The sequence below is a fragment of the Cygnus olor genome, chromosome 3 (assembly GCF_009769625.2).
Source record: "Cygnus olor isolate bCygOlo1 chromosome 3, bCygOlo1.pri.v2, whole genome shotgun sequence".
Lineage (NCBI taxonomy): Eukaryota > Metazoa > Chordata > Aves > Anseriformes > Anatidae > Cygnus > Cygnus olor.
The window spans coordinates 86,797,439-86,819,162 of record NC_049171.1 but is presented as its reverse complement, the minus strand read 5'-3'; the positions used below and the strand labels follow the sequence as shown (position 1 = coordinate 86,819,162).

The window sequence follows — 21,724 nt, the reverse complement described above, 5'->3', positions numbered from 1 at the left end:
TTTTTAATATAGGCTTTTTTATAAATATAGTACGGCTATATATGGTTTGAGATGGCTTGGCAGTTTTTATTTTAAAGGTATATATTGATAAACTATACATATTTAATTTTAATGAGGAACTCGGAGAACCTGGGCCATTGTGTCCAACAGCTGCAGTGAAAATGTATTGCTTTGCTTATCAAGGAAACCCTCACAACTCAGAGTAAAACAGACAACAAGGCTTCTCTGCAAAGCCTGAACGGCAGCACAGGAACAAGTTGTTTCAGAAGATACAGGTGCAGATGCAGACTGAGGGGGCCAAAAGGCCACTTAGTTTGCTTAGCAGCCATACTTGTCAGGGTGGAGAGCAAGTGCATTAGGGAGATCTTCCCACCGGTACCAAGGCTCAGATTTTAAGCATCAAGAGCAGGAGCTGGGCTGCCCTTGGGCAGTCAATCCAGACTGTCTGTCACCTCTGGCAGACCTGCAGAGGGCTGAGCCCCGTGCACTTCTGGTGAGGTGTATTTCTCTTTGCCTGCTCTATAGGAAGCCCAGGATAAAAACTAACTGAGGTGCTCTGGCACGGTACCTGAGACGAGGAAGGACTCCCTCCAGCGTGGCAGTGACAGGGATCGGACTCCATTGGAGAAGCTCCCCCGGTAACCAGCGTGGCCAGCCACTTTCTGAACCAGGATCTTCCCGCCTGTGTTGTCAATGATACCACTGCAAGGGGAAAACACAGTAGCTGAAGGAGGAAACTCTCCCCAGAAACACAGAGACCATTCAGCAGTGCAAGAGGTAGGAAGCATTTGCTTTCATCTTTAAGCCAGGATTTACAGTAGAGCTATGAAGCTACTGCTAAGTCTGCCACTGAGAAAAAATTGTACTTCAACACAGAGAAGAGCAGTTTGCTACACAGTGCCATCGGGCTCTGTTTGCTCTTCCCATAGATCTATGTGTTCTGTGTTTAAGGCTGACTGGTTTAGGGACAAGTTAAAAAGCCTTTGTTAAAATTCCTACAAGCTAGGCTGCATGATTGAAGATACGCGATGTGCTCACAGGAGTTTTAGTGCCAGCCATGCAACAGAAATAATTTAGACAAATACAAGGCAAACCTCCCACTCGCTTGGCTTTTTCTTTCATGAAAACCAATGTTTTCTTTGATTTTCAGTATGCATTACCACAGAAAACTAAGCCTGGTTCTGGCCTCAGCCCAGAGTAAATTGAACAAAATATTGCTGCAAAAAGCTGTAGAAAACCTGACCATCTCCTTGTCTGGTGCACATTAAATGGTGTTTGACATTTGATATAATCTTTTTCTTAGGACAAACAGAAAACCTTCACTGTATGCAACCTGCTGTGGCATTATTAGGACAGTACAAAAAATGGGAAGTGATTGCTACTATAAAGGGCTGGTATAATTGACAGTAACTGCACAGTGCATGTCAATTAGTAATGGGCAGCCAACAATGGTGAAGAATATGTTACTGCCTTAGCTTTCTCTGATGATTGCGAGAAGCTGATGGTGTAATAACCATAAGGAAAGGAAATTCACTGTCTGTAGAAATGCAACGTGAGTTAATGAAGCCAAACCCAGCTGGCAAATGAGGAAAACTGAAAGCCTCACTCCAATAACACAGGGAGCCAGCATTTGAGCTGTGGCAGAAATTGCATTCACCGTCAGCATTTTGTAACTTCCCACTGGGACAAGCTCTGCTTGCAGTGACGCACACGGTTTCCAACGTGCATTCGCAGGAAGAATTTGACAGGTGAAAGCCGGTCCCTTGAGAGCCATCTCCCAGCAAGGGGATGAGCAGGGCAGCTGCAGCCAGGAGATGGCAGCGCTGCGCGCACCGGCACCTCCGCCGGTGCAGAGGGAGGGCACACGGAGAGATGCGGCTTCGTGGTGGGCTCTCATCCACAGCATCTTTCGTTGGTCCTCTGTGCAGCAAGGGCTTCACTGTCTCCTCGTAGGCATCGCCCCTTATAGCAGAACTTTTGTCTTACAGGTTCAAGTAAAAATTCACAGCAGACAGTCTTAGTTAAGGAAACGAAATACTTTGCATCTTCTTATTGATTTAGAGATGCTTTCCCATGGCAATCAAAAGCTTTGCAGTAACACAGTTTTTCATCTCAGCAGGTCATACTGGAGTAGGCTGTTACAAGGACAGAGCAATTCGTGGGCTGGGACTGAGAAAGGAAGGAAGGCAGAGAAGTTCCCACTGGTGGTGCAGCTGGTGTTGCCTAAGATTCATGAACAATTTTCCTTTCTCAGTGCTGCTACAGTTCCCTAATGCAATATTAAGGGAATTTGTTTTCAAATACAGTACAAAGTCCCGAAGTCTTAACTATTCAAGCTTACTCAAGTTCCCAGGTATTTCTCAGAACTGAAAGCATTATGATAACTCTGAATGAAGCCAAGATGTTGATCAGACTCTACAAGTTCTTCCTGCATTTTCAGCTGAATGCATCCTGCTTTTGCATCCTGCCTGCAATTATGGTGTGTTTTGGTTGTGAAGTTATTCTCCATTAAAAATATCTGCACACTTTTGCATGGCAAATTAAACTTGGTATAATTTGTACTATAAAATCTGTATTATACATTTCCTTGTCCAGTATTTCCTTCTGTGGCAGAAAAGCACATTACTCAGCCTCTGACATCAAGGACAGCTAAATTCAAATCTAGAGAACCAAAACCAGTCCCAGAAGTATGTGAGTTGTATGTATTCATTGACAGTGATAAGTCTATTTTTTTCTAAAGCTTTATTAGTAGCAGCAGCGCCATCCTACTTGAATAATAATAGTATAATAGTCATTTGCTATGCTTGAATGGCAGATCTGAAAAAACTCAAAACATTTCTCCTAAGGTTGAAAAACACTTTCAGACATGACTGATTTCTGTAGGAATAGAGGATTGACAGTACTTCCTAAGACTGGATCCGTTGTATCATGTGTGGTCTTTCTCACGTGCTTTTCACTAGAACAGCAGCCTGCAATGAAAGCTACAAGGCACTGGGAACTTTAAAGGACCTGAAAGACCAAGAGCTCCCCACACTGAGATGATGATTCTCTCAGGGTGCCTGGCTTATTTAAACCCACTCACCTGTGAATTGCCGCACCACACACACTGGAAAAAGAAGCATAAATGTCTGTGCCGTACACACGGTATTTTACATCTTGACATCCAGGAGGGCATTTTGCAATGAATTCAGGATTGATTATCTTCCCTGCCTTGGCATCACAGTCGATCTGGGGTACGTCTGTGAGGACAAAATCTTGGTAAAGTCAAACTGAATGTTTTCATAGATGAATTATCTTGTCATGAAAATAATGAGTAACTGAGTGACAGGGATGCCCTCCTCTTATGCACTTATACCAGTGCTTTTGTGACACAAGAGATGTCAATGTCTATGTCTTCTGTATCTACAATATAACACATAACAACCCCTGTGCCAAGGGTTGTGGCTGTAAGTGAGGGTGGACTGAAGAAGCCTGGGGATATTTCTGATCTTCAGTGTTCGTTTCTCCAAAGTGTGTATGGTACCTGGGGACCTATGAAGATACATTTTAACAGTGAAATACACAATATCCTCTTTACAAATGTACAGTAGCACACATTTCAGTGATTTGACTTCAGTAGAATTTGTTAGTTAATATATATTCCTATTGACTCTGCAAAGAATTGTGAGGAGTTACTGGAATATGACTTCACTTTGGACATGTTTATGCATCAGTCTTGCCTGCAGTAAAACAGCTGGGCACACTAATGGGACCACTTACATAGCTTAGCCTTTTTAATCTTCTTTGTAGCTTCCTTGGCTGCATATGTACATGTAAGAAATACACCTAGAACAAAGAAAACATAGTATCAGAAAAAAGGAACTACCAGCATCAGTCACCAGGAGCTCCTGTGCACGGGATTTCCCAGTTTTCAATCAACTTGTTAAAAAAAAAAAAAATTTAAATGGGAATATTTTAAGCCACAGTTAGGTTTCCACTTGTTGGTTAACTTTTCAGTCAAGATGGCATCTACTGTGGGGGAGCTTTTTGAAAGGGATTCAACATGAATTGATCGCACATTAATCTGTGGAACTCACTGTCAAAATATGCCATTAAGTCTATGCATTTCCAGAAAATCACAAAAAGCCTAGGTATTTCCAAGAGCAGTAGAAACTCATTGCAATTGGTGTGTAGAGATACCAGTGAAACAACATGCTCTGTGCATAAAACAGCTAGGAAGTTAGGGAGAGAAAGATACATTTTAATAGCCCATGCAGGGATGGTATCCTATAAGAGCGCATTGTGGCATTTCACTCAGTGGTGGTAGTAGATACGGGATACCAGGAGCATCATGAAATGTATGAGATTCCAGTGTGGCGTGTCCAATACCCTGTCCCAGCAAGGACACTGCTTTCTTTAAGTAAGTAGAATTGTGATTTGAAAAGTGTGATAGTAGAAGAGACATACAGTTATGTTAAAAAATACATCACTATATATGTATGCTGCTTAGCTGGCTGGGTTTACTTGCTAAGTGTTTGATGTACAAACACTTAGTTCTGTGTGCTTACTTTATAAGCGCTAAGCTGTGGGTAATAACTGTTACAAATGTCTTGGCCTTCTATTCACCTTATTTTCTGAGCTTTTAGAGTGAAATAAAACTCTCTGTGAAGTGTTGACTCAGCAATAGCAATGTTTCTTCTCTCTCTCTGTCTATCTTTTTTTAATATAATCTTCTCCCCCTAGACTGGTTGCAAGTGTTTGCAGACAGTAACTCTTAGAACCTGCTCAAAAGTAAAAACAGTCTCACAGTTTCTGAAGTTACAGCATATAGATGCAGTATTGGGACTTTTTGACACTGGTAAAGTTGTGTGAAGAGAAATTGTACTTAGAAAAAAAATAGAAGCAATGGAAAAGAAAGTGCAAAGTCCCAGCTGCACGCTGTGTTAGGGCATCATTTAATGTGAAGGAAGATAGTCTTCATAGTAAAGACAAAAGAACAACATAGATAACTATGAAGTTAAACTAAATGTGGATATCCTGCCAGGCTGGAGGGTCCCAGCTAGATGGAGCATTGCCTGGGAATATTGCAATTAAAGTCATACAGCACCATTAGGCTACTTGATGGCTGTAGCGCCATCAAAGGATGATAAGTACACTACACAAAGCAACTATGCCCGATCAACCAGGTTGTTCATGTAAGACCTATTGCAAATTCTGGAGTCTCTACACATTCCCAGAAAGCATGATCTCATCTGACATCCAGAGGAAAGAAAATAGGATACATATATAAACATTTTCCTTTGTCACCTTCTTGGCCATAGAAAGCTCTGTGTTCTCGGAGAAAGAGGTAAACTGGGGATGCTCCCACAGTATGAAATAAAAAGTTACAGATATTTTTCAGCACTAGCGGTACCATCTGATGTGGACTGTGTGCAGCTATGGCCATGTGCTTCGAGATCTCTGCAAATAATTAATATTATTTCTATGCAAAAGTTTGGAAGTTTGGGTACCCTATTTCTGAAAAGCTGTGTCAAGGCTTACTCTACCTTCCACAGAGAGCTTCATCAGCAGCGGAGTCACTGGTCAGCCAGGACAGGGGTGTACAAATCCACAAACTACTAGTTGTAGCACATCAACTGTACTTACCAAAGAAGATCACAACGACTGAGGCCTTCATGGTGATTAAAGCAAAGTCTGGATGTGTCAGTAGGGAGCACTGAAATGGAAAAACAGAGTACATCAGGCTGTATTTAGAGTTATGATAGATGATACTGGAAAGGTGGGGGAAGAGCAACTGTGCATCATTCTTCAACATTTCACAGTCCTCATGTACTGTGCTCTTTTCTCCTGAGCTGTCTGCTTTGAAGAGCAGCTGATGTCCCCTTAGGAGATGATGTTTGGTCTGTGGAACAACCATGGACTAATTTTTTTCCTTCTGTCCAAGTTTTGCCTTTTTCCTCAGTGAAACCAAGATTTCATTCCTCATACTTATTTCTGAAGCTAGTGGTAGCAGAGGACATGACAGATATGGACATGCTCTTGCAGCTATTCAAGTTAATTTGCTAGTTTTCTAGGGAGTATTCTCAGACTTGTACTGTCTGCATGTCCAATTGCACCCCATAATTTCACAAATGTAAGGAGAACATAAATTTGCTTACTCTTGAAGCAAGTTGTGCAAAGTATCTTGTAATCACATCATTGATTTTGAGCCAAATTACTAGTTTATTTCCTTTCCTTATTGTGTGTGTGTGAGAACATGCCTGAGAATGAGAAGACTCTCAGAACATCTGGACAGCATTTTTCTCTGGGTCTACGTATGTGGTTCCTGATGTCTGCCATTCCTGAAGCTCTTGTCCAGACTACAAGACTACAGGCTTATCACAGATATCCTCCTTTTCCTGAGCATCACCTTCCATGTTGCTTTTGTGGTCACTTTTCCCCTCTGTAACATCTGGGAGATGTTATATGGGGGAATATTTTTATTTTTATTCGCATTCATTTATTCACATGCCCTCTGTTTCTTTGAATTTGAAAGAGTTACAAGTGGGCTGAGTGAGTAGTGCTTGAGCAGTCAGTGGATAGAAGTTTAGCATGGCAATGAAAACACAAAAATTTGTATTTTTAAACCATCTTTCTAATGAGTTACAGAGCTTGAGAAGTGAAGCTTTTCATCTCTAGCAAATTAGGAGACACTACTTTAAACAAGGCATAGGAGGAAACAAATAGAGGAGGAAATCCTCACAATGTATGAGGATTAATTCCTCACCTCTAGTAGCAAATGTTCATTATATTATGATTGCTGGGGAAATCATGGGTTGGATGCTTGTAATTAACATCAGTCATTAAAATACCACAAAATGCCTAACAAATATCAGAGAGTGGGAAAATATTTGTGTGTTGTAGAGGAAAAACTCAAGGAGCAAAATGAAAGGAAATTGATTACACGCTTTCAAATGGCAAGCTTTGCACTAAAGTCAAAATTAGCTTGCTATCAAAGAAAGTATAGAAAGTACTAAAGCTGGAAACGGTTAGGGAAAACAAGTTGTCTGCCTCCTGGAAAACATGGCAGTGACATATTCCACTTAGAGATTTGTGTACTCAGACCTGGGCTTCTCCCACCTCAGGAAGGAAAATTAGAATGACAAGACAGATATGGGGCAGAGGGAAAAAATCTGTGATCTTTCCTCAAAGTCAATGTTTCCACATTTTTTATTTTAATTGCTCTTCTTTTTCAAGAAAACCACATGTTTCCTGAGTGAGAAAGATGAAAATAGTATGCCAGATTAAACTGAGTTCATCCAGTTGTAGGCCTATATAATTTATAACTGTTTTTATACAAGCCAGCTGCACCTCCAATTTCTGCTTCTGTATTATGGTCAGGGAACTCAAAATGCCAGCAACTATGGTAACAGTATCACTTGGAAATAAGTATTTTGTACTACACCTTTCCTTATCAATCTTAGTAAAACAATCTTCCTGCCAGCAGCTAAGGTGGAGAGAAGCAGAAGTTGCCTAGAAGCCACCAAGCTGAATCCGGGGGCATGGAAAGCTGCTCAACATGGGGCTGTGTCCTTCTCAGAACAGTGGACAGCATAGTCAGGGGTAACCCCAGGCTGTCCAAGCAGTAGCAGCAAGACCACATCAGTTCTCACTTGATTGAGTTCAGCTCAGTCCCAGGAATAGGAGATGAAGACTGAGGGAGTTGCTGGCCACTTGCAGAAACACCATGCCCTTTAAAGGCTGTACTGGTGCTGACTGGGCATTCCCCAAATCTATAGCGAGTAAAATCAGTAGTGGCATCTTTATTTAAAGTCAGAGATAGCTGTGAGATTTAGTCTTGACAGTATTTGGCTCAGCGCTGAGACACTTTCATCTCCAGTTTAACTAGAGTAGAAGAGGGATGGGATAGTAAAGGATACATGTGAAAGCTGCCTCACAGGTGGATTGCTGTGTGCCTTGCTGTGGACAGAGTCTAATACTGCCTGACTTTTCCCATCTCACAAAATGTATTAACCACCAGTGCTGCACAAGAGCTCTTGTTAATTTCCAGAGGCCCTGCTGTCCCCATGCCCGACCATCCCAAGGCCAGCTGCTCCGGGTACCATCCCAGCCCTCCTGGGTGGCACTGAAGTACTATGAACGTCCGGTAGAAAGAGGCCAAGAAATCTAAAATGAATTCATATATAAAGTCTATCAGGAGGCAAATGAGTTCAGCAGACCCCTTAGCCTTCAATAACATGTATTTTACCAACAGGAAAGTTAATAGAAGCATTTAGGCAAGGCTGTTCGATTTACCTGACAGATTTGTTGTCATAGCTACTCTCAAAAGCATGCTACTGGGGACTGTGCTGTTGCTGGTGCAGCTTTTACTGGCATCCTGATGGAAATAAATTTTAATAAAGAAACTTATTTTTCCAACTATATTAATTTCTATGTTAGGCATTGGTATACCAGGAAAAATGCACAGATATCCTATAGGTAGTATGAGATCTCCTATGTGGTGGGCTAGCATGGCATCCGCTACTTTCAAAATCTTAAAAGGAACAAAAGTCTGGAATAAAATGGTGTTTTTTTCTTTCTCTGGGAAGAAAAGAGGAACTAGGGCTCTGATCCTCCAAATGGACCTATGTGTATGACTGGCCCTCTAGTCATTGTAAATTCAATGGCAGCTTTGGGGATGTTTTATCTGCAGATTGAGAATGCCACTTTGCTATTAAACAAAAAGCTATTGTCCCTTTCTTACTTTACAAAATTAATAGATCCCATTAAAGCAAAAATTGAAGTTTCTGCTTTGGGTTAGTCTATAGTATGAGTTTTGCTGAGATTTCTCCTTTTATCTACCATTGTAAGTCTCAGTACTGTGTTTAATTTTTTTTTTTTTACCCTAGATTTTTTTCTTGGGAACCTAATATCACCACTTCATGCATGCAGCTATCAACTTGTCTGTGAAAGACAGAGGTTTACACACCAAAGTCATTAAATATTTCGGTTTTATTTCAATAACCATACAGAAAACCCCTAATTTGCCTGATTTTCTGTGTTTTCTGCTAAAATAGGATGTGCTTCATGTAGGGCTGGTATTGATCCTCCCCTTTGATCCCAGATCTTATTTTTGTTTTGAAGATTATTCAAACCTCATGCCTTTCAAACACCTATTATATGCAATCTGATCCCACCTCTGAGAAATAACCGATCAAAGTCCTCCACTGATGTTACCACAAACTTACCATCAAGTGGCCACATGAATTTACACCTCAGCCTTCTGCAGTTCTTTTCCTGACTTCCTGCTATTAACACCTGGTTAAACCACCTGTTCTTCAGAAGTGTGATGCAAGGGGCCACACGGAGGCGTAAGAAAATAACCCACATTGCAATTAACTTTAAAAAAGCCAAAATGAGAAATCTTATGTACAAGAGGAGTGTGTCTGCTATGTTTCCATAACTGTGATAAATGATACCAAAATCTCACATGGTCTTTCTCTCATGGGTTTTGTATTCCTCCTTTCCACCTATGGCATCTCTGTACTACAGTTCAGGGTACTCAGTTCAGAGTAAAGAACCATTTAAAACATGATGCGTTTAAAATATTTTTAATACTAATCTGTGTGGTTTTATTGCTAACACATTAATAAAAATGTGATTACTGTACCTTTTTCAGGCATTTCTGAAGGATAATTACTCAGCCTGCACAGGAGCACACTGTGTCCTACTCATTAACTTCTAGCTGGGAAAATGCATTTGGGATATTTTTTAAAAAGCCAAGAGTGAGAGAATATACCAATGGTTGGTTAATAGCAAGGTCTTTCCTAATGCCTGGATTCCCAGTCAGGTTCTGAGAGTTTTCACTGAGGGAAGTGTGTTTTCTTCAGACTTTTTTTTCAGTGGAAAGTAAAACCAAAAACACCTTCTTCCAGCTGTCTTGGACTATATGTTCTTCCCTATATTATCTTACTGTGAGAAGCTCCCATGAGCTGGGTTTCCTTGTCTTTGCATTCTGGTGTCTGTGGGGCCATGCCTGACTCATTGCCCTCCAGCAGCCCAGTCTCCTGCCCCTGCTGGGGGTCTGGCCATGGGGAGCCAAGGAGCCCCATCCACAGCAGGAGTCCCCTCTGGGGTTGGGCACACAGCCCCATCACCACACAGGCCCCTCAGCAATTGGGCCCACCCAGGTCCCTATCCGCAATTGTTTTTTAGTGGTTATTGTTTATTATGGGTGGTTCCTTCTTCACTTTCTCTCTTGCACTCCTCAGAGGGAAGAGAAAGTAGCAGGCCTAAAACATGAGGTAAGTCTGCAGCAAAGTTAGGAAAGGGACCACTTACCCTCAACCTGAACTTGGCATCTTATACCTGAGCTATACTATCCCTGGTGTAAATTGGATTTTACATAATTTTAGTTTTCCAGCCTCATGAAATTCCTGTCATAACACACAAAATGGGAAAAAGAAAAAAAAGTTATAATGTCCAGTGCCCTGGTTATGTTTGCTATGTCCAGTAGCTGTGGCTCCTTTCACTCCCAGCAATGGGATGCTAAGGCATCTTCTGAGTTTGCGTCTCATTAGTAAACCGGAATAATGGATGATATTTTGGAAGCACTGATTCACTGGCATCTTCTGTTCCTTTTCTGTGACACTCTTCATGAACCGAGAGATAATGCCAGCTATGCTTACCAGATTTCCATTAATTATTTGCGGTCCTAGTCAGTCAACTAGTGACCATTCAGTATTAAATCTCCCAAACTTTATGCTGGATCTTTTTTTTATCCTAATACATTTCCTCATCTGTATCCTTCTGAGCGCCATAACAGATGCTATTACTATACCAGGAAAGCAGTGTGTATGCATTAAATGCTGCTTAAATCCACGTTAAGTCAAGCACAAATGCAGTAAAAAGCATCTCCTTCAGTGTTTCCAAGTGTAAGCCCCATCCTAACATTTTGAAATCAAGTTTCTATTTGAAAGAATGTTGATTCCTTTTTCCTGTACTAAAAATATTTTAGAAAGCTCGAATGCCAGTGAAAAGACAGAGTTAGCAAACCATTCTTTTAGGATATAAAGTCAGATTTTTATACCTTTTATTAGCAGCTCGACTATTATAAAGCTCTCTGAGAGAGCTGCTACATGAAAGAACCTCTACAAACAAACAGATGGTTTTGATCTGTATAAACTGTTACTGTATGGAAAACTATACTTTTGCTGATGGAAGTGCAGGTTTTAAGTAAGTCCTTGATGTTTTGTGTAAGGCATTGCTGTCCATTACATGTGCAAACAGAAATTCTTTGCTGGTGCCACATGCTTTGACTCTGCAGGCATAAGCAGTTTATTTCCTGTAATCTCTTGTGCTGCAGAAATTAATTTCTGTACTCCCTTTGTACCACAATAAAGCATGCTATTGTTCTCCTTCTCAAGAGGTTATAATGCAGCAGCAACACTGGCACTGTTAAAAAAAACAGAAGTGGACTTTGTTTGAAAGCTATTTGAGCAAGTAGTTTGGAGTTAACAACACCATCTTAGAGCACTGTGGGTTGAGTTAGATATGTGCTCCTTACAGGAAAATCAAGTGGGTTTGGTGTAGGTGTGAGTACAGCAGTTCAGATAAACAAGCTTATCATCGTCTTTGCGGATAAAAGATTTTAGACTTTTTTTCCTATTGTTTCTTTTTTAAAATGTTTCACTCTTTCTTTGTTTCGTGCTCATATTCTGTCCCCATAGTACAGTACCTTGCTCACCATTATAATAGCTGTGCATTTTGGTGCACAGTAGGTAATAGGGCTAATACCTGTCACATGCAATTTAGTTTCCTCTCTTTTCTCCTCAAAGGGAAGAAATGCTGCTCACTCAGTGCATTGATTTGCTCTGAAAGTCTACACATAAAAAAAGTCTGAATGGTAGTTTATTTTAAAAAGACAGGTAGTGAGTTCTGCTGAGCCAGAAAAGTAGTGTTGATAACTGTATTTCATTCCAGAAGCTTAGATTGTCCTGCAGGTATCCTAGGTCAGGATGCTGGGTACCAGAAGTAAGACTCAAAATGCTAGCTTGTAAGCATGAGCTCATTTGCGTGGGATGCTGGACTTTTGTCTTTGAGTGGTCTGAAATAAAATATATGCATCCAGGGATTTAAAAACATCATAGTACCCATTACCTTCTGCTATAAAAAAAATGAGGGAAAGCTCAACTCTTTTCTTTCATATATGAAGGAAATTGCAAGGAACTTGCTATAATTGAACCAAGAGAAAGCTAGTATCTGCACTAGCACCATCTGCAAGGATAGGACATTTCATACCTTATCAGATCAAAGAGAAGAAAACAAATAAATTGCCCACACTGTTTGTGGGAAGTGTCAGTAAGAAACTCAGAGTCTCCTGTACCATGTGCATAATTAAACCTTCTTCAGCTTTCAGAGGAGCTTGGGCTTTGGCTGCAAACAGGAGTCTTGGCCAAACAGCAGGAAGAACCGAAAGGGAGCCCTGTCCCAGCTGGAGGCAGGTGCCTGTGTGGAAATAGGACTGAGAACCCAAAATTGCCTCCTGGAGGCGGTACTCAGATTCACTCTGCTAAGTTATCCAGTGCCTCAGAAAGAGCTGATGAGGAAACACGGGCTTTTATGTCTGCAGGTGTTTCCACGGTGGTGGAGGAATTGGAAGAAATAATAGATGTTGCACATGAGGCAATTGTGCGTGTGATAAAATGAACAACCAGACCTCTGCTGGATGAGTTTCTGAGCCTGCGGACAGCTTGCACTTTTGCCTCAAAGTGTCTTTGTGTAACATGCACAGCTAGCATTAAGATTATAGGCAGGACTATTCATTTTGAATAATAAGCCTTTACCACCTGAGCAGTAGCCACAGGCTTCTTGTCATCTTTTTCCTGTGGCCACATGAATCCCACACTGGTCCACAGTTGTCCTCCCACCCGTGGGTTGTCACACCCTCAACAGCAGGCTGGTGGTTGCTGCTGTTCCTGCTTAGCATTTTAAGCCTTTTGCTTCAGAGACGGGAGCTGAGGGCTTAGACACTGCTCTGCTGCCCGAAGATGTGCTGCTTCCCACCATGTTGTTATACAGAGGTAGCTGTCAGCTCTGTTTCTCAAAGAAATTCAGCTGACTGGCTCGTAGTACGGGTGTCAGCGTGTGGTAACTGTGCTCAGGTTGGGCTGTTTAGCCTATTGAGTGATCTGTGAGTGTGAAGAGAGTTAATGTGTTTTTTTTTTTTTTGTTTGTTTGTTTGTTTTAAGTGGGGTTGTGAGGGTGCTGAGGATGCCCGGGCACATTCTCCTCTCTCTGATGAAACTTGACCACTACATGGTCAAGTTCATAAGAACTGAGAAGATGCCAAAGGAGCCTTGCTCTGTGGTTTGGACATAGATGGGGAGGAGGATGTAGGGTCCTGGGACCCTCCCTGGGTTTCAGAGGTCCCGATGCTACCTCAGTTGCACTTGGGGCACACAAGTTCTTTTTTTTTTTTTTATTATTCCAGAGCCACTTTAAGAAATGTTTACATGTGGATTTTCAAGAAGAATTTAGTCCAAAATAGCCCCAGTCAGGTAGGTAAAATGACGATGCTATACCCAGCAATTTAGAGCTGAATAAAAACACCCAAGCAGCCCTGTGCTTCTCATTTTATATTCATGCAGTGCCCTGAAATTAAACCAACATAAGGCTGAAGTAACAGTGACAAATGGTTTCTCTGCTTTCCACAGAGCTCGTTTAGATGAAGGTAATTTATTTAAAACTATAGTGTGATTTAACTTGCCAGACCTTTCTGAGAGCCTAAATAAAACTGCAATGATTATACTTTTTCATCTGTCTCACACAGATAACCACCAATTACGCTGGCCTGATCTGTTCCTCCCAGCAGAGGAAGAAATACAGTTAGAATATGTCACCCACTCACAGAGAAAATACAGTTTGGAATATCCGGATGACTATATCTGTGAGGGTCATTGCACCGTGCTTTCCTGTTTTCTTTTTACATTTAATAATGTATTATTTTATGTTACATTTTTTCATTTCGATGCACAGCTTTTATGGCTCATTGGGAATCGCTGTTAGCTCCGACCTGTGAAGCCCTGTCCAGACAACTACCTTCTGTCTGTCCATCCCCCACAGCTCTCATATCTCGTGTATCTCCTCCCCTTGCTCCCAGGCTTGAGCCCTGCTCTGTCTGTGCACTGGAACTTGCTCACTGCTGAGGGCAACCTCTTTCCCTTTCCTAATTTAATTACTTCTCCCTAATACCAGCCAGGTCCCAGCTGGGTACCATCAGTCCTGGCATTGCCATGTTCCCAAGAAACTGAGATCAAATGTGTGACATGAAGGGAATGGGAATATCTGCAATCCAGCAGTGCCTGAGGGCTCTGTTAGTTAGGGAGAGTAAGATTCATGGCCACATTTCTTTCACTTTTTATAATAGGCATTGTTTCTATTTTCAACAAAACACCCAGTTCTGAGAAGCCAAAGTGACTTTTGAAAGCGCAATATGTGGTTTCTCAGTTTGGATGCACAATAAGGAAGCATGAATAACCATGCTATTGTGCTGCCTGCAAGCTAAGAATTATTGTAGTGTGTCAGAATTCCCCTGAAGGTACATATTTGGCCTAAAAGTGAAGAATTTGTGTAAAAGGCACTGAATAAACTGCACATCACTCTGGGGATGGTTTGGGGAATTTTTGTAGCATGTTCAGACACAGCTTGACACCTTTTTGTTTGGTAGAAATTTAGACGCAGAAATTTAGAGAAACTTTAGTATGTGTATGCTCTGCTTATTAAAGCTACATGTATCCCTTTACTGTAAAAGTGAATTTTATCTCCAGATTGAAAGCAAACCCAGTCCTTAAGCATGCTGATAAACTTATACATCATCTCACAGAAAAACAGAATGGAAGCTGTATCAATTCAGTATGTCCTGCACTCAGCACTACTGATGTCTCATGCCAAAGCCACGGACTGGTTGGATAAGGATTCATAAAACATATGCAATTAAAAAAACTATCTGGAGCTCTCCTGGCATGTGGCACTGGTTTTAGATAAGGCAGTAAGTGGTTGAATTGATCAATGTCTAGTAATGGTGACTTGATTAAGGAAATATCGTACACAAAATATCTTCAGCAAATCAGGAAGGGCTATCGCTAGACGTGGCTGTTGTGGGGAGCCTGTTGAAAACTGTGGTCCTGTGAATATCGTTTCTGCTTTTTAATGATTGCAGAAGATATCTTGGGACTCCATGCTGCTTTTGAGATGAAAGCGAGCTACAGGTTTGCATGGGTGCCAGCATTATAAATGAGGATGTTAGCGGTTTCTGAAGAGGCACTGCTGGTCACAGACTTGACATCGTGCAGGCCAAGCTGTGCAGCCCTACGTTATGCATGTTGGCAGCCCTTGGCAGATGGCAGGAGAGGGCTCCTTAGCACATGGGGCGTGCAGACAACATGACAAGTGGTTATGCTTCCAAAACTGTATCCCTTATGTGTATGAGTGCCCTGGAGGCAGATAAAGAGCTAGAGAAGGTGGTGGCATGGAACATGGCATCCAGAGCCTGGCCACGCATACTGCGACAGTGTAGGTGCAGCCAGAAATTTTTGAGAAATACATCTGAGGGCCAGGCTGATACAGATTTAATAATTTTGCCCGTTAGAAGCTTTTAAAACTTGCTGTTTTGGCATAGAGATGAATCACAGGATTCTGTTTCTGACAACCCAAGATCAAAAAGGAAAACTGTGTTAATCGCATGAATTGGGAGCAATCAGGTAATGAAGAGCAGGAACATGTAATTTAGGGTCAAAGGTCTGTTTTAAAAACAGAACAAAGCCTGCAGACCTCAATACTGCATAATCTACTTCCATGCTCAGGAATTTTTTTCTGAACTTTGGTTTGAAGAGACTACCATATGAACTTCTAGTTATTGCCTAACATGTATTTCTTTAGATGCACAAATTTTGCCATTGAGAATCGAAGATGTAGACCACTGAAGCCTGAGATCCTACATCCCAGATCACCACATATTTTGAGAGGCAGTTTGGTAGAATGACTGCCCTCAGAGTAGGGTGAGAGAACATCTGCCTGACCTGGCCATGGTGCTTACCCCATGCTTGAGGAAAATGGCAGGTGCCTACTTTCATTCCTGGCAGATTCTTGTGTGCATGTGTGGTACCTATATTTGACCTCAGAAGCAGTTCGTGCATGTGTGGTACCTATATTTGACCTCAGAAGCAGTTCCGTTTGCACCAAATTGTTTCATAGCAATTACTCTAAACTTCTATAACCTCTTCCCTCCCTTGTCTGGACACTCCTCTTCTTCTCTCAATTTAACCTCATCTCCTATCAGTCTCTCTCCCTTCATACCCTCCATGTCCAAACTCTTCTTCCACCAAGCCTGGGAGAACAAAATGCTGGCATGCTGCAGATGCATTGCCAGAGAGGTGAGCAAGGTGGGCTTCCACCAGGGTGAACAAGGTGGGCTCCTATCACCCTAAGCTGGCTGGTAGTGGTGCCAACAGCAACCGGAGTCGTGGATCCCTTACCCTTGTGTAACTCTGACTCGCTGGAGGTGACCAGGGCCAGGATACACAGCGCTGCTGCCAGCTTTCCTCTGTCTCACCCTTCTTCTACTGACTCCAGGGTAAGCTGCATATTTGGTGAAAAGAGAAAGAATGGAGCCTTCTGAATCCTTAAGGGAACCTGGCAGAGAGATCCAGAGGTACAGACGTGGCCGCATTCAAACTTCCCTGTAAACAAGTGATTTTGGAGAGGTAAAAATTTCCACAGTTTTATGTACAAGCCTGGAGGCACTGGAAATCCCCAATGCATCCTGGTGGGGACATTAAAGGATTGTGTGAAGCTACACAAAGATCATTCAGAATTTTACCAGAAATTTTGGCTCATGTAAAACTGTCACTTGGCAATTATGCATTTTTTCATAGGAAACCAGCTGCCAACTGAGAAACTGTTGGCTGCTGTGTTACATGCATTGCATTTACAAAGCTATTTTATAGGGTGACAGGCCAAAATGCAGTTTCCAAGTGCAGTTTGCATCTTCAAAGTATTTTTTGTATCTGTATCTACGGGATGTCCTATAGAATGAGATACATTAAGAATAACTGACATAGATAGTGCTTTTAATGTGCTACTGAACTCTTAATGCACCCTGCTGCTCTGGAGATAGAGCGGAGGTAGGATGGGCTTAATAGTTACTAGAAAGCCAGTTCAGTCAGGACAGTAAGGCTTGGGAGGTTAAGACCCACTTAAATCTAGATGATTTGAATGAAGCAAGGATGGTTATAAATATTCTTCTGAATCCAAATGTGTTCCCAGTTTGGAGGATGAGCTATAGGTTTGGGTGCTTTGCTGCAATGGTGAAAGCAAAATCTGCAGATGGTGTTATTATTCTAATTAAAATGCCGCTCCAACTTAAAACGCTGGTTCCAACTCATTGGGAAATCTTGTTTCTGATCAACCCTTCCTGGCTTTTTCCAGGGCTCATTTGCTGAAAAAATGACCCAGCCATGTCCTTGCTGCTGGGGAGAGCAGAGATGCCAGCTCAGAGAAGGTGGCAAGAGGTAAGATGAGCAGGCTGTGGGCAGAGGGAGCGGGCAGCTCTGCTGCTCTGCTGGCAGGGCACCCGGCAGGGGATGTGGCAGCAGCCCTCAGACACCACAAAATGTGCAGCTGCCTCAGCACAGAGCTTGGTGCTGAATGTTTGCGGAGCCCTGAGCCAACACTCAGGTAGCTAAACCATGAGTGCCGCCGTCGCGACTGCCCACTTCTGATTCTGCCCCTGTCTGCAAGGGTGAGACACAGCCGCAGTCTGCAGTCACTGCTGGTGGGTATAGCTACCCCCATAGATGCCTTAGGAGCCTACACCATGTCAGAAGTCTCCCCAGGATGCCTGTGGGTAAAATCTCATCTGCAATACACACTGCTGTGTTACCCACCGCGAGCCCCTTCACACCCCGCTTTTTGCCACTGCAGGGCATTACAGGGAATCTGCAAGAAGCATCCTTACTGCTCCCTTCCACGGTGCTTGCAGCCACACGTGCAGCCCCATTGGGCTGGGGGCTAAAAGAGTTCACCCACAAGATGCAGGATGTCATGAGCCAGACGGTCAGAGTTCAATTTACTGATGTAGATGCAACCGAAACAGTCACAGGTTTTCTGGGCACTTCTGCACCGCTCCGCCATCTTCAGTGACATGGGGAGGCTGCACTGCCTGCGCAGCATTCACCCAAGTTTTCCAAGTGTGAAATGTGCAATAAATATAGGAATCAGGATGCAAAAGAACAGCATCTGCTCCAAGACAGTTAGAGAGTCTCTTTTACAGGCGAATGAACCACCAATTTGTAGTAAGACATTGTTTTCTAAACATAGCATAAAAACTGTTATCTTGCTTGGCTGGTCATTAGAAGGGAGATAATTATAGTCTCCGTGTGACAATCGGGCCCTGAACAGTGGCTGCATTGTCCCACACCCCAGCTGAATCCCCCAGCACAGGCACCCAAGGCCAACAGCACAAGAACAACATGCTCCTTGTGCGAAGGCAAGTTCAAAAAAGTGATTGAAGTGCTTAAGGAGGTGCTAAGCACCTATCTCTTCCTGTGGGCCTTAAAAACTACTCCAGGCGGGAAAAAAAAAAAAAAAAAAAAAAAAAACAACCAACCAACTTTAGTTTTGCATTTATTTCTGTTTTGTTCTGTGTTTCTGTTTTCCAACCCAGATCAGTGAGCTCTGAATGTGACGTGACACTGCAGCATGTCAGCGGAGTCGTGGTGGACCCAGAGCTTCAGGAGGCCAGAACATCTCCCAGGGCTCTCAGGAAACCCTGGACCACCCGTCCAGAAAATACAGTGCCTCCCCATGCCACTGCAGTGGGCCAACACACACCTCGCTGATCCAGCATCTGCCCATCCCAGTCCCAAAATCTCTGGTGTGGGGATTTGGTGACTTTGTGTGCCAGAGCATTGTTTTTCTGTGCATTTAGCCTCAAGATGCCAGAGAAGGAATACAGTCACAGTTGTGGATAGTAAGCTGAACTAGCCATTTTATTGCTCAGTTCGTTTGGCTGTCCTAAATGTCTTACCTATCATCAGTTAGGAGCAGAGATGTGAGCATGTGTGTCCTAGGTCTTGAGTTAGTATGTAAGTTACTGGGCAGTATTTTCTTTCTAAACCTGCATTTGTGGCTCTGGGGTGAATAGGAAAAAATTAAATTTCTCCAGACAGACTAGCTACAGTCAAGTGGTCGATGCCACTGTTACATAAACTTCAAGTTTATATTTAGTAGTGTTTTCTAAAAAGCAATGGCCAGAAATAGCAAATAATTCTGTTCTTTCACCTGAAGTAATCAGACTCTTTTCCCATCTTCTGTGTTTACACTGTGTCTCACTCAGTCTTCTTTCAGAAATACTCAAATTAATCAAGTTTAACTAAAGGGAATGTTAAAAAATAATTTCCTACTAAATTCCTACTACTTTTGTGAAAGTAAGTAGCTGGGTGAAGGGGTAAATGTTAATCTTTGTTAATGCTCCAACTAAATGAGAGACTTCAGTAGGAACTCTTTCTTTATTAGGCATCAGAGAATCCACAGAGTCTCATTCTTGCATCCCAAGTATGAGGGAACAGTTTCCTTGATGGTGTTGGTTGTAAAACTACTTAGTTCAATCAGCAGTGGTAAGTCTTGTGCAAGAACACTGCCAAAGAAGAAAGTGTCTTACAGAAAGTAGCGAGCAAGTTAAGAACATGAAATTCCTGCTACAGGCAAAAGCACAATGCAATATTCAAATATATTGGTAAGACACCAAGGTTTCTTTCCTTTTTTTTTTTTTTCTTTTCACTCCAATTAATTAAATACTTCTATGTATTGAATAACAGAAAGACAGGAAGCTTTTTCTGACACCCCAGTGAGAACAACCCCAGCATCTCAAAGCACTAGATAAAATATGGAAGGAAAATAAGTCTGTTTGTAATAAGATACCAATTCAGCATTCAGAAACTAATGTGCACGTGCAATCTTTTTTGCACGTGCACATTATTTTTCCTTGAGCTCTGCGTTTCCTAAAGAGACCAGTCTTATAGTAATCACTTTAATTCAAGTGATAATCTGAGCAAGGACTGAAGGATGTGGTACTACAGATACAGCAAAAAGCCAGTCTTTGAGCAGCCATGCAAGGTGGTTTTATCTTTAACATGCCTGTAGTAAAACACAAGCCATAAACATATACGACTCCATTGCTATTCTCAGTCAAATAGATCTAAACCATCTAAAGTGAAGAAACTTTTTCTCTGTGTGTGCTTGCTTGTTTTTGGTCTTCTGTTTAAATTTTGGAGGGATTAGAGGAAAAGGAGGATCTGCCTCTGCAATTTGTAACTCCTGTTTTGCTCTGGATGTGGTATAGTTCCCATAAACTCTAGAAACAAAATATCAAGTAGGGTTGAAAGTTTGCTTGGGGCATTTGGTTCATGTTTGTACTAGTCTGACAGAAATCACATTTTGAAGAGACTTATCGAGACTCTAATCTCTCCACAGAGAGCTGAACGGCTGTGGCAGGCTTGACAATGCTATTCATTTTTGGAGCCTCACCAGCAAAACAAGCGCTCGGCACAAAGGGGTATATAGAGTCTAGGCTACTGTACTGCTCGTGCATCTGTACTTATCTGACTAGCAAAGGAGAATATGCTGTATAGGTCATATCAGTGGAATAACACTATTTTCTGTTCTGTGTCCTGTAGATTAACGTTCCCCAGAGTCATGTATTGGTAATTAATGATACAATGCATACCTCCCCATTGATCAAAGAGGTGAAGAAAAAGTCTTGAAAGCAAAACTACTTTAAACACAGGGAACAAGTCATATTACATCTTACACGCTATTTGTATCATTGGCATATATATGTCTATTGGTGTGTGACTAATATACACCATGCTTTATGAAAGAGTTAAGCCCTTGCTATTCAGGCAGTGAGCATATGTGTCCACTTTAACAGTAGGGGTTTAATGCTTTTATAAAAACTTAATAAAATCTATAGAAAGTACAGTTTCATTTTACATCTATGTCTTAATCTCCTTAAGTCTTTGATCTTATGCACACAGCTGGAATGTTAAACAAAAAGTTATGTCCCTACAGTTTCTTAGCGGTGAAAATATTTAACTACTATCAACACACAAAAAGGCAATATTCCCTCTCCCCAACAAACAAATATAGTAGAGAAACAACATCAAAATTACCTTGCTTGAGGTGTGTAACTTTTTATTCCTTTCCTCCACACAGTATGAAAGCGCTATTTTTTCCCAGCTTTTCTGTACCACAAACTCCAGCCAACATTATTCTAAAGAATCGGAGGCAGGCGGCGAAGGGAGGCCTGGACACCTTTTCTCTTTCAGAGAGGAGCTAATCAAACATTCCCATCGAGCTCCCAGCTCTGTGAAAGGCACATTGCCCTCCCTCCCTCCCTCCCTCCCTCTGCTCCTCTCTCCCTTTCTGACTCTCTCCCTCTGTCTCTCCCTCTCCCTCCCGCACACACAGACATAGAGAGCTCCTTACAGTGATTTAGCAGCTGAATTAGGCGGTCCTATTTTAAATATATGCTCCCTCCCACATGTTTTTTGGTAGGGATTTCTATGCTCCTTTTGCACTAGCCTGTCAGATTTGTTGAGTTTTTTTCTCTTTTGGAAGGTGAAGCAGCACTTGCCTGATGTTTTGGCTCAACTTGGTCCAGTTTCCCTATGCAATTCAGCACTGTAGTAAAAGGACTACAACTAGT

At 42.0% G+C, this 21,724-nt stretch overlaps 1 protein-coding gene and 1 long non-coding RNA gene across 6 annotated transcripts in view; one reads left to right on the top strand and one right to left on the bottom strand.

Moving 5' to 3' along the window:
* LOC121067285 overlaps window positions 1-21,009 on the top strand; it is a 37,986-nt gene extending 16,977 nt beyond the window's left edge. The window contains exons 3-7 of one of the 3 annotated variants that reach the window (XR_005818211.1): window positions 526-777; window positions 16,591-16,721; window positions 17,446-17,528; window positions 18,683-18,988; window positions 20,491-21,009. This is a non-coding gene — a long non-coding RNA (uncharacterized LOC121067285). Of the gene's footprint in view, window positions 1-525; window positions 778-2,116; window positions 2,746-16,590; window positions 16,722-17,445; window positions 17,529-18,682; window positions 18,989-20,490 lie in introns of those variants that run through there. The other 2 variants (XR_005818209.1, XR_005818210.1) reach the window with 2 other exon arrangements.
* The window catches only part of VIT (vitrin), a 54,522-nt gene extending 33,100 nt beyond the window's left edge, over window positions 1-21,422 (bottom strand). Inside the window, exons 1-5 of one of the 3 annotated variants that reach the window (XM_040551548.1) lie at window positions 21,189-21,422; window positions 5,626-5,695; window positions 3,760-3,825; window positions 3,083-3,239; window positions 569-702 (exon numbers count right to left, since the gene is read on the bottom strand). In XM_040551548.1, the coding sequence (XP_040407482.1) occupies window positions 569-702; window positions 3,083-3,239; window positions 3,760-3,825; window positions 5,626-5,656 (388 nt within the window). In that variant the 5' untranslated portion in view covers window positions 5,657-5,695; window positions 21,189-21,422. Of the gene's footprint in view, window positions 1-568; window positions 703-3,082; window positions 3,240-3,759; window positions 3,826-5,625; window positions 5,696-16,493; window positions 16,597-21,188 lie in introns of those variants that run through there. The other 2 variants (XM_040551546.1, XM_040551547.1) reach the window with 2 other exon arrangements.
* Between the last annotated feature and the right edge of the window lie 302 nt (window positions 21,423-21,724).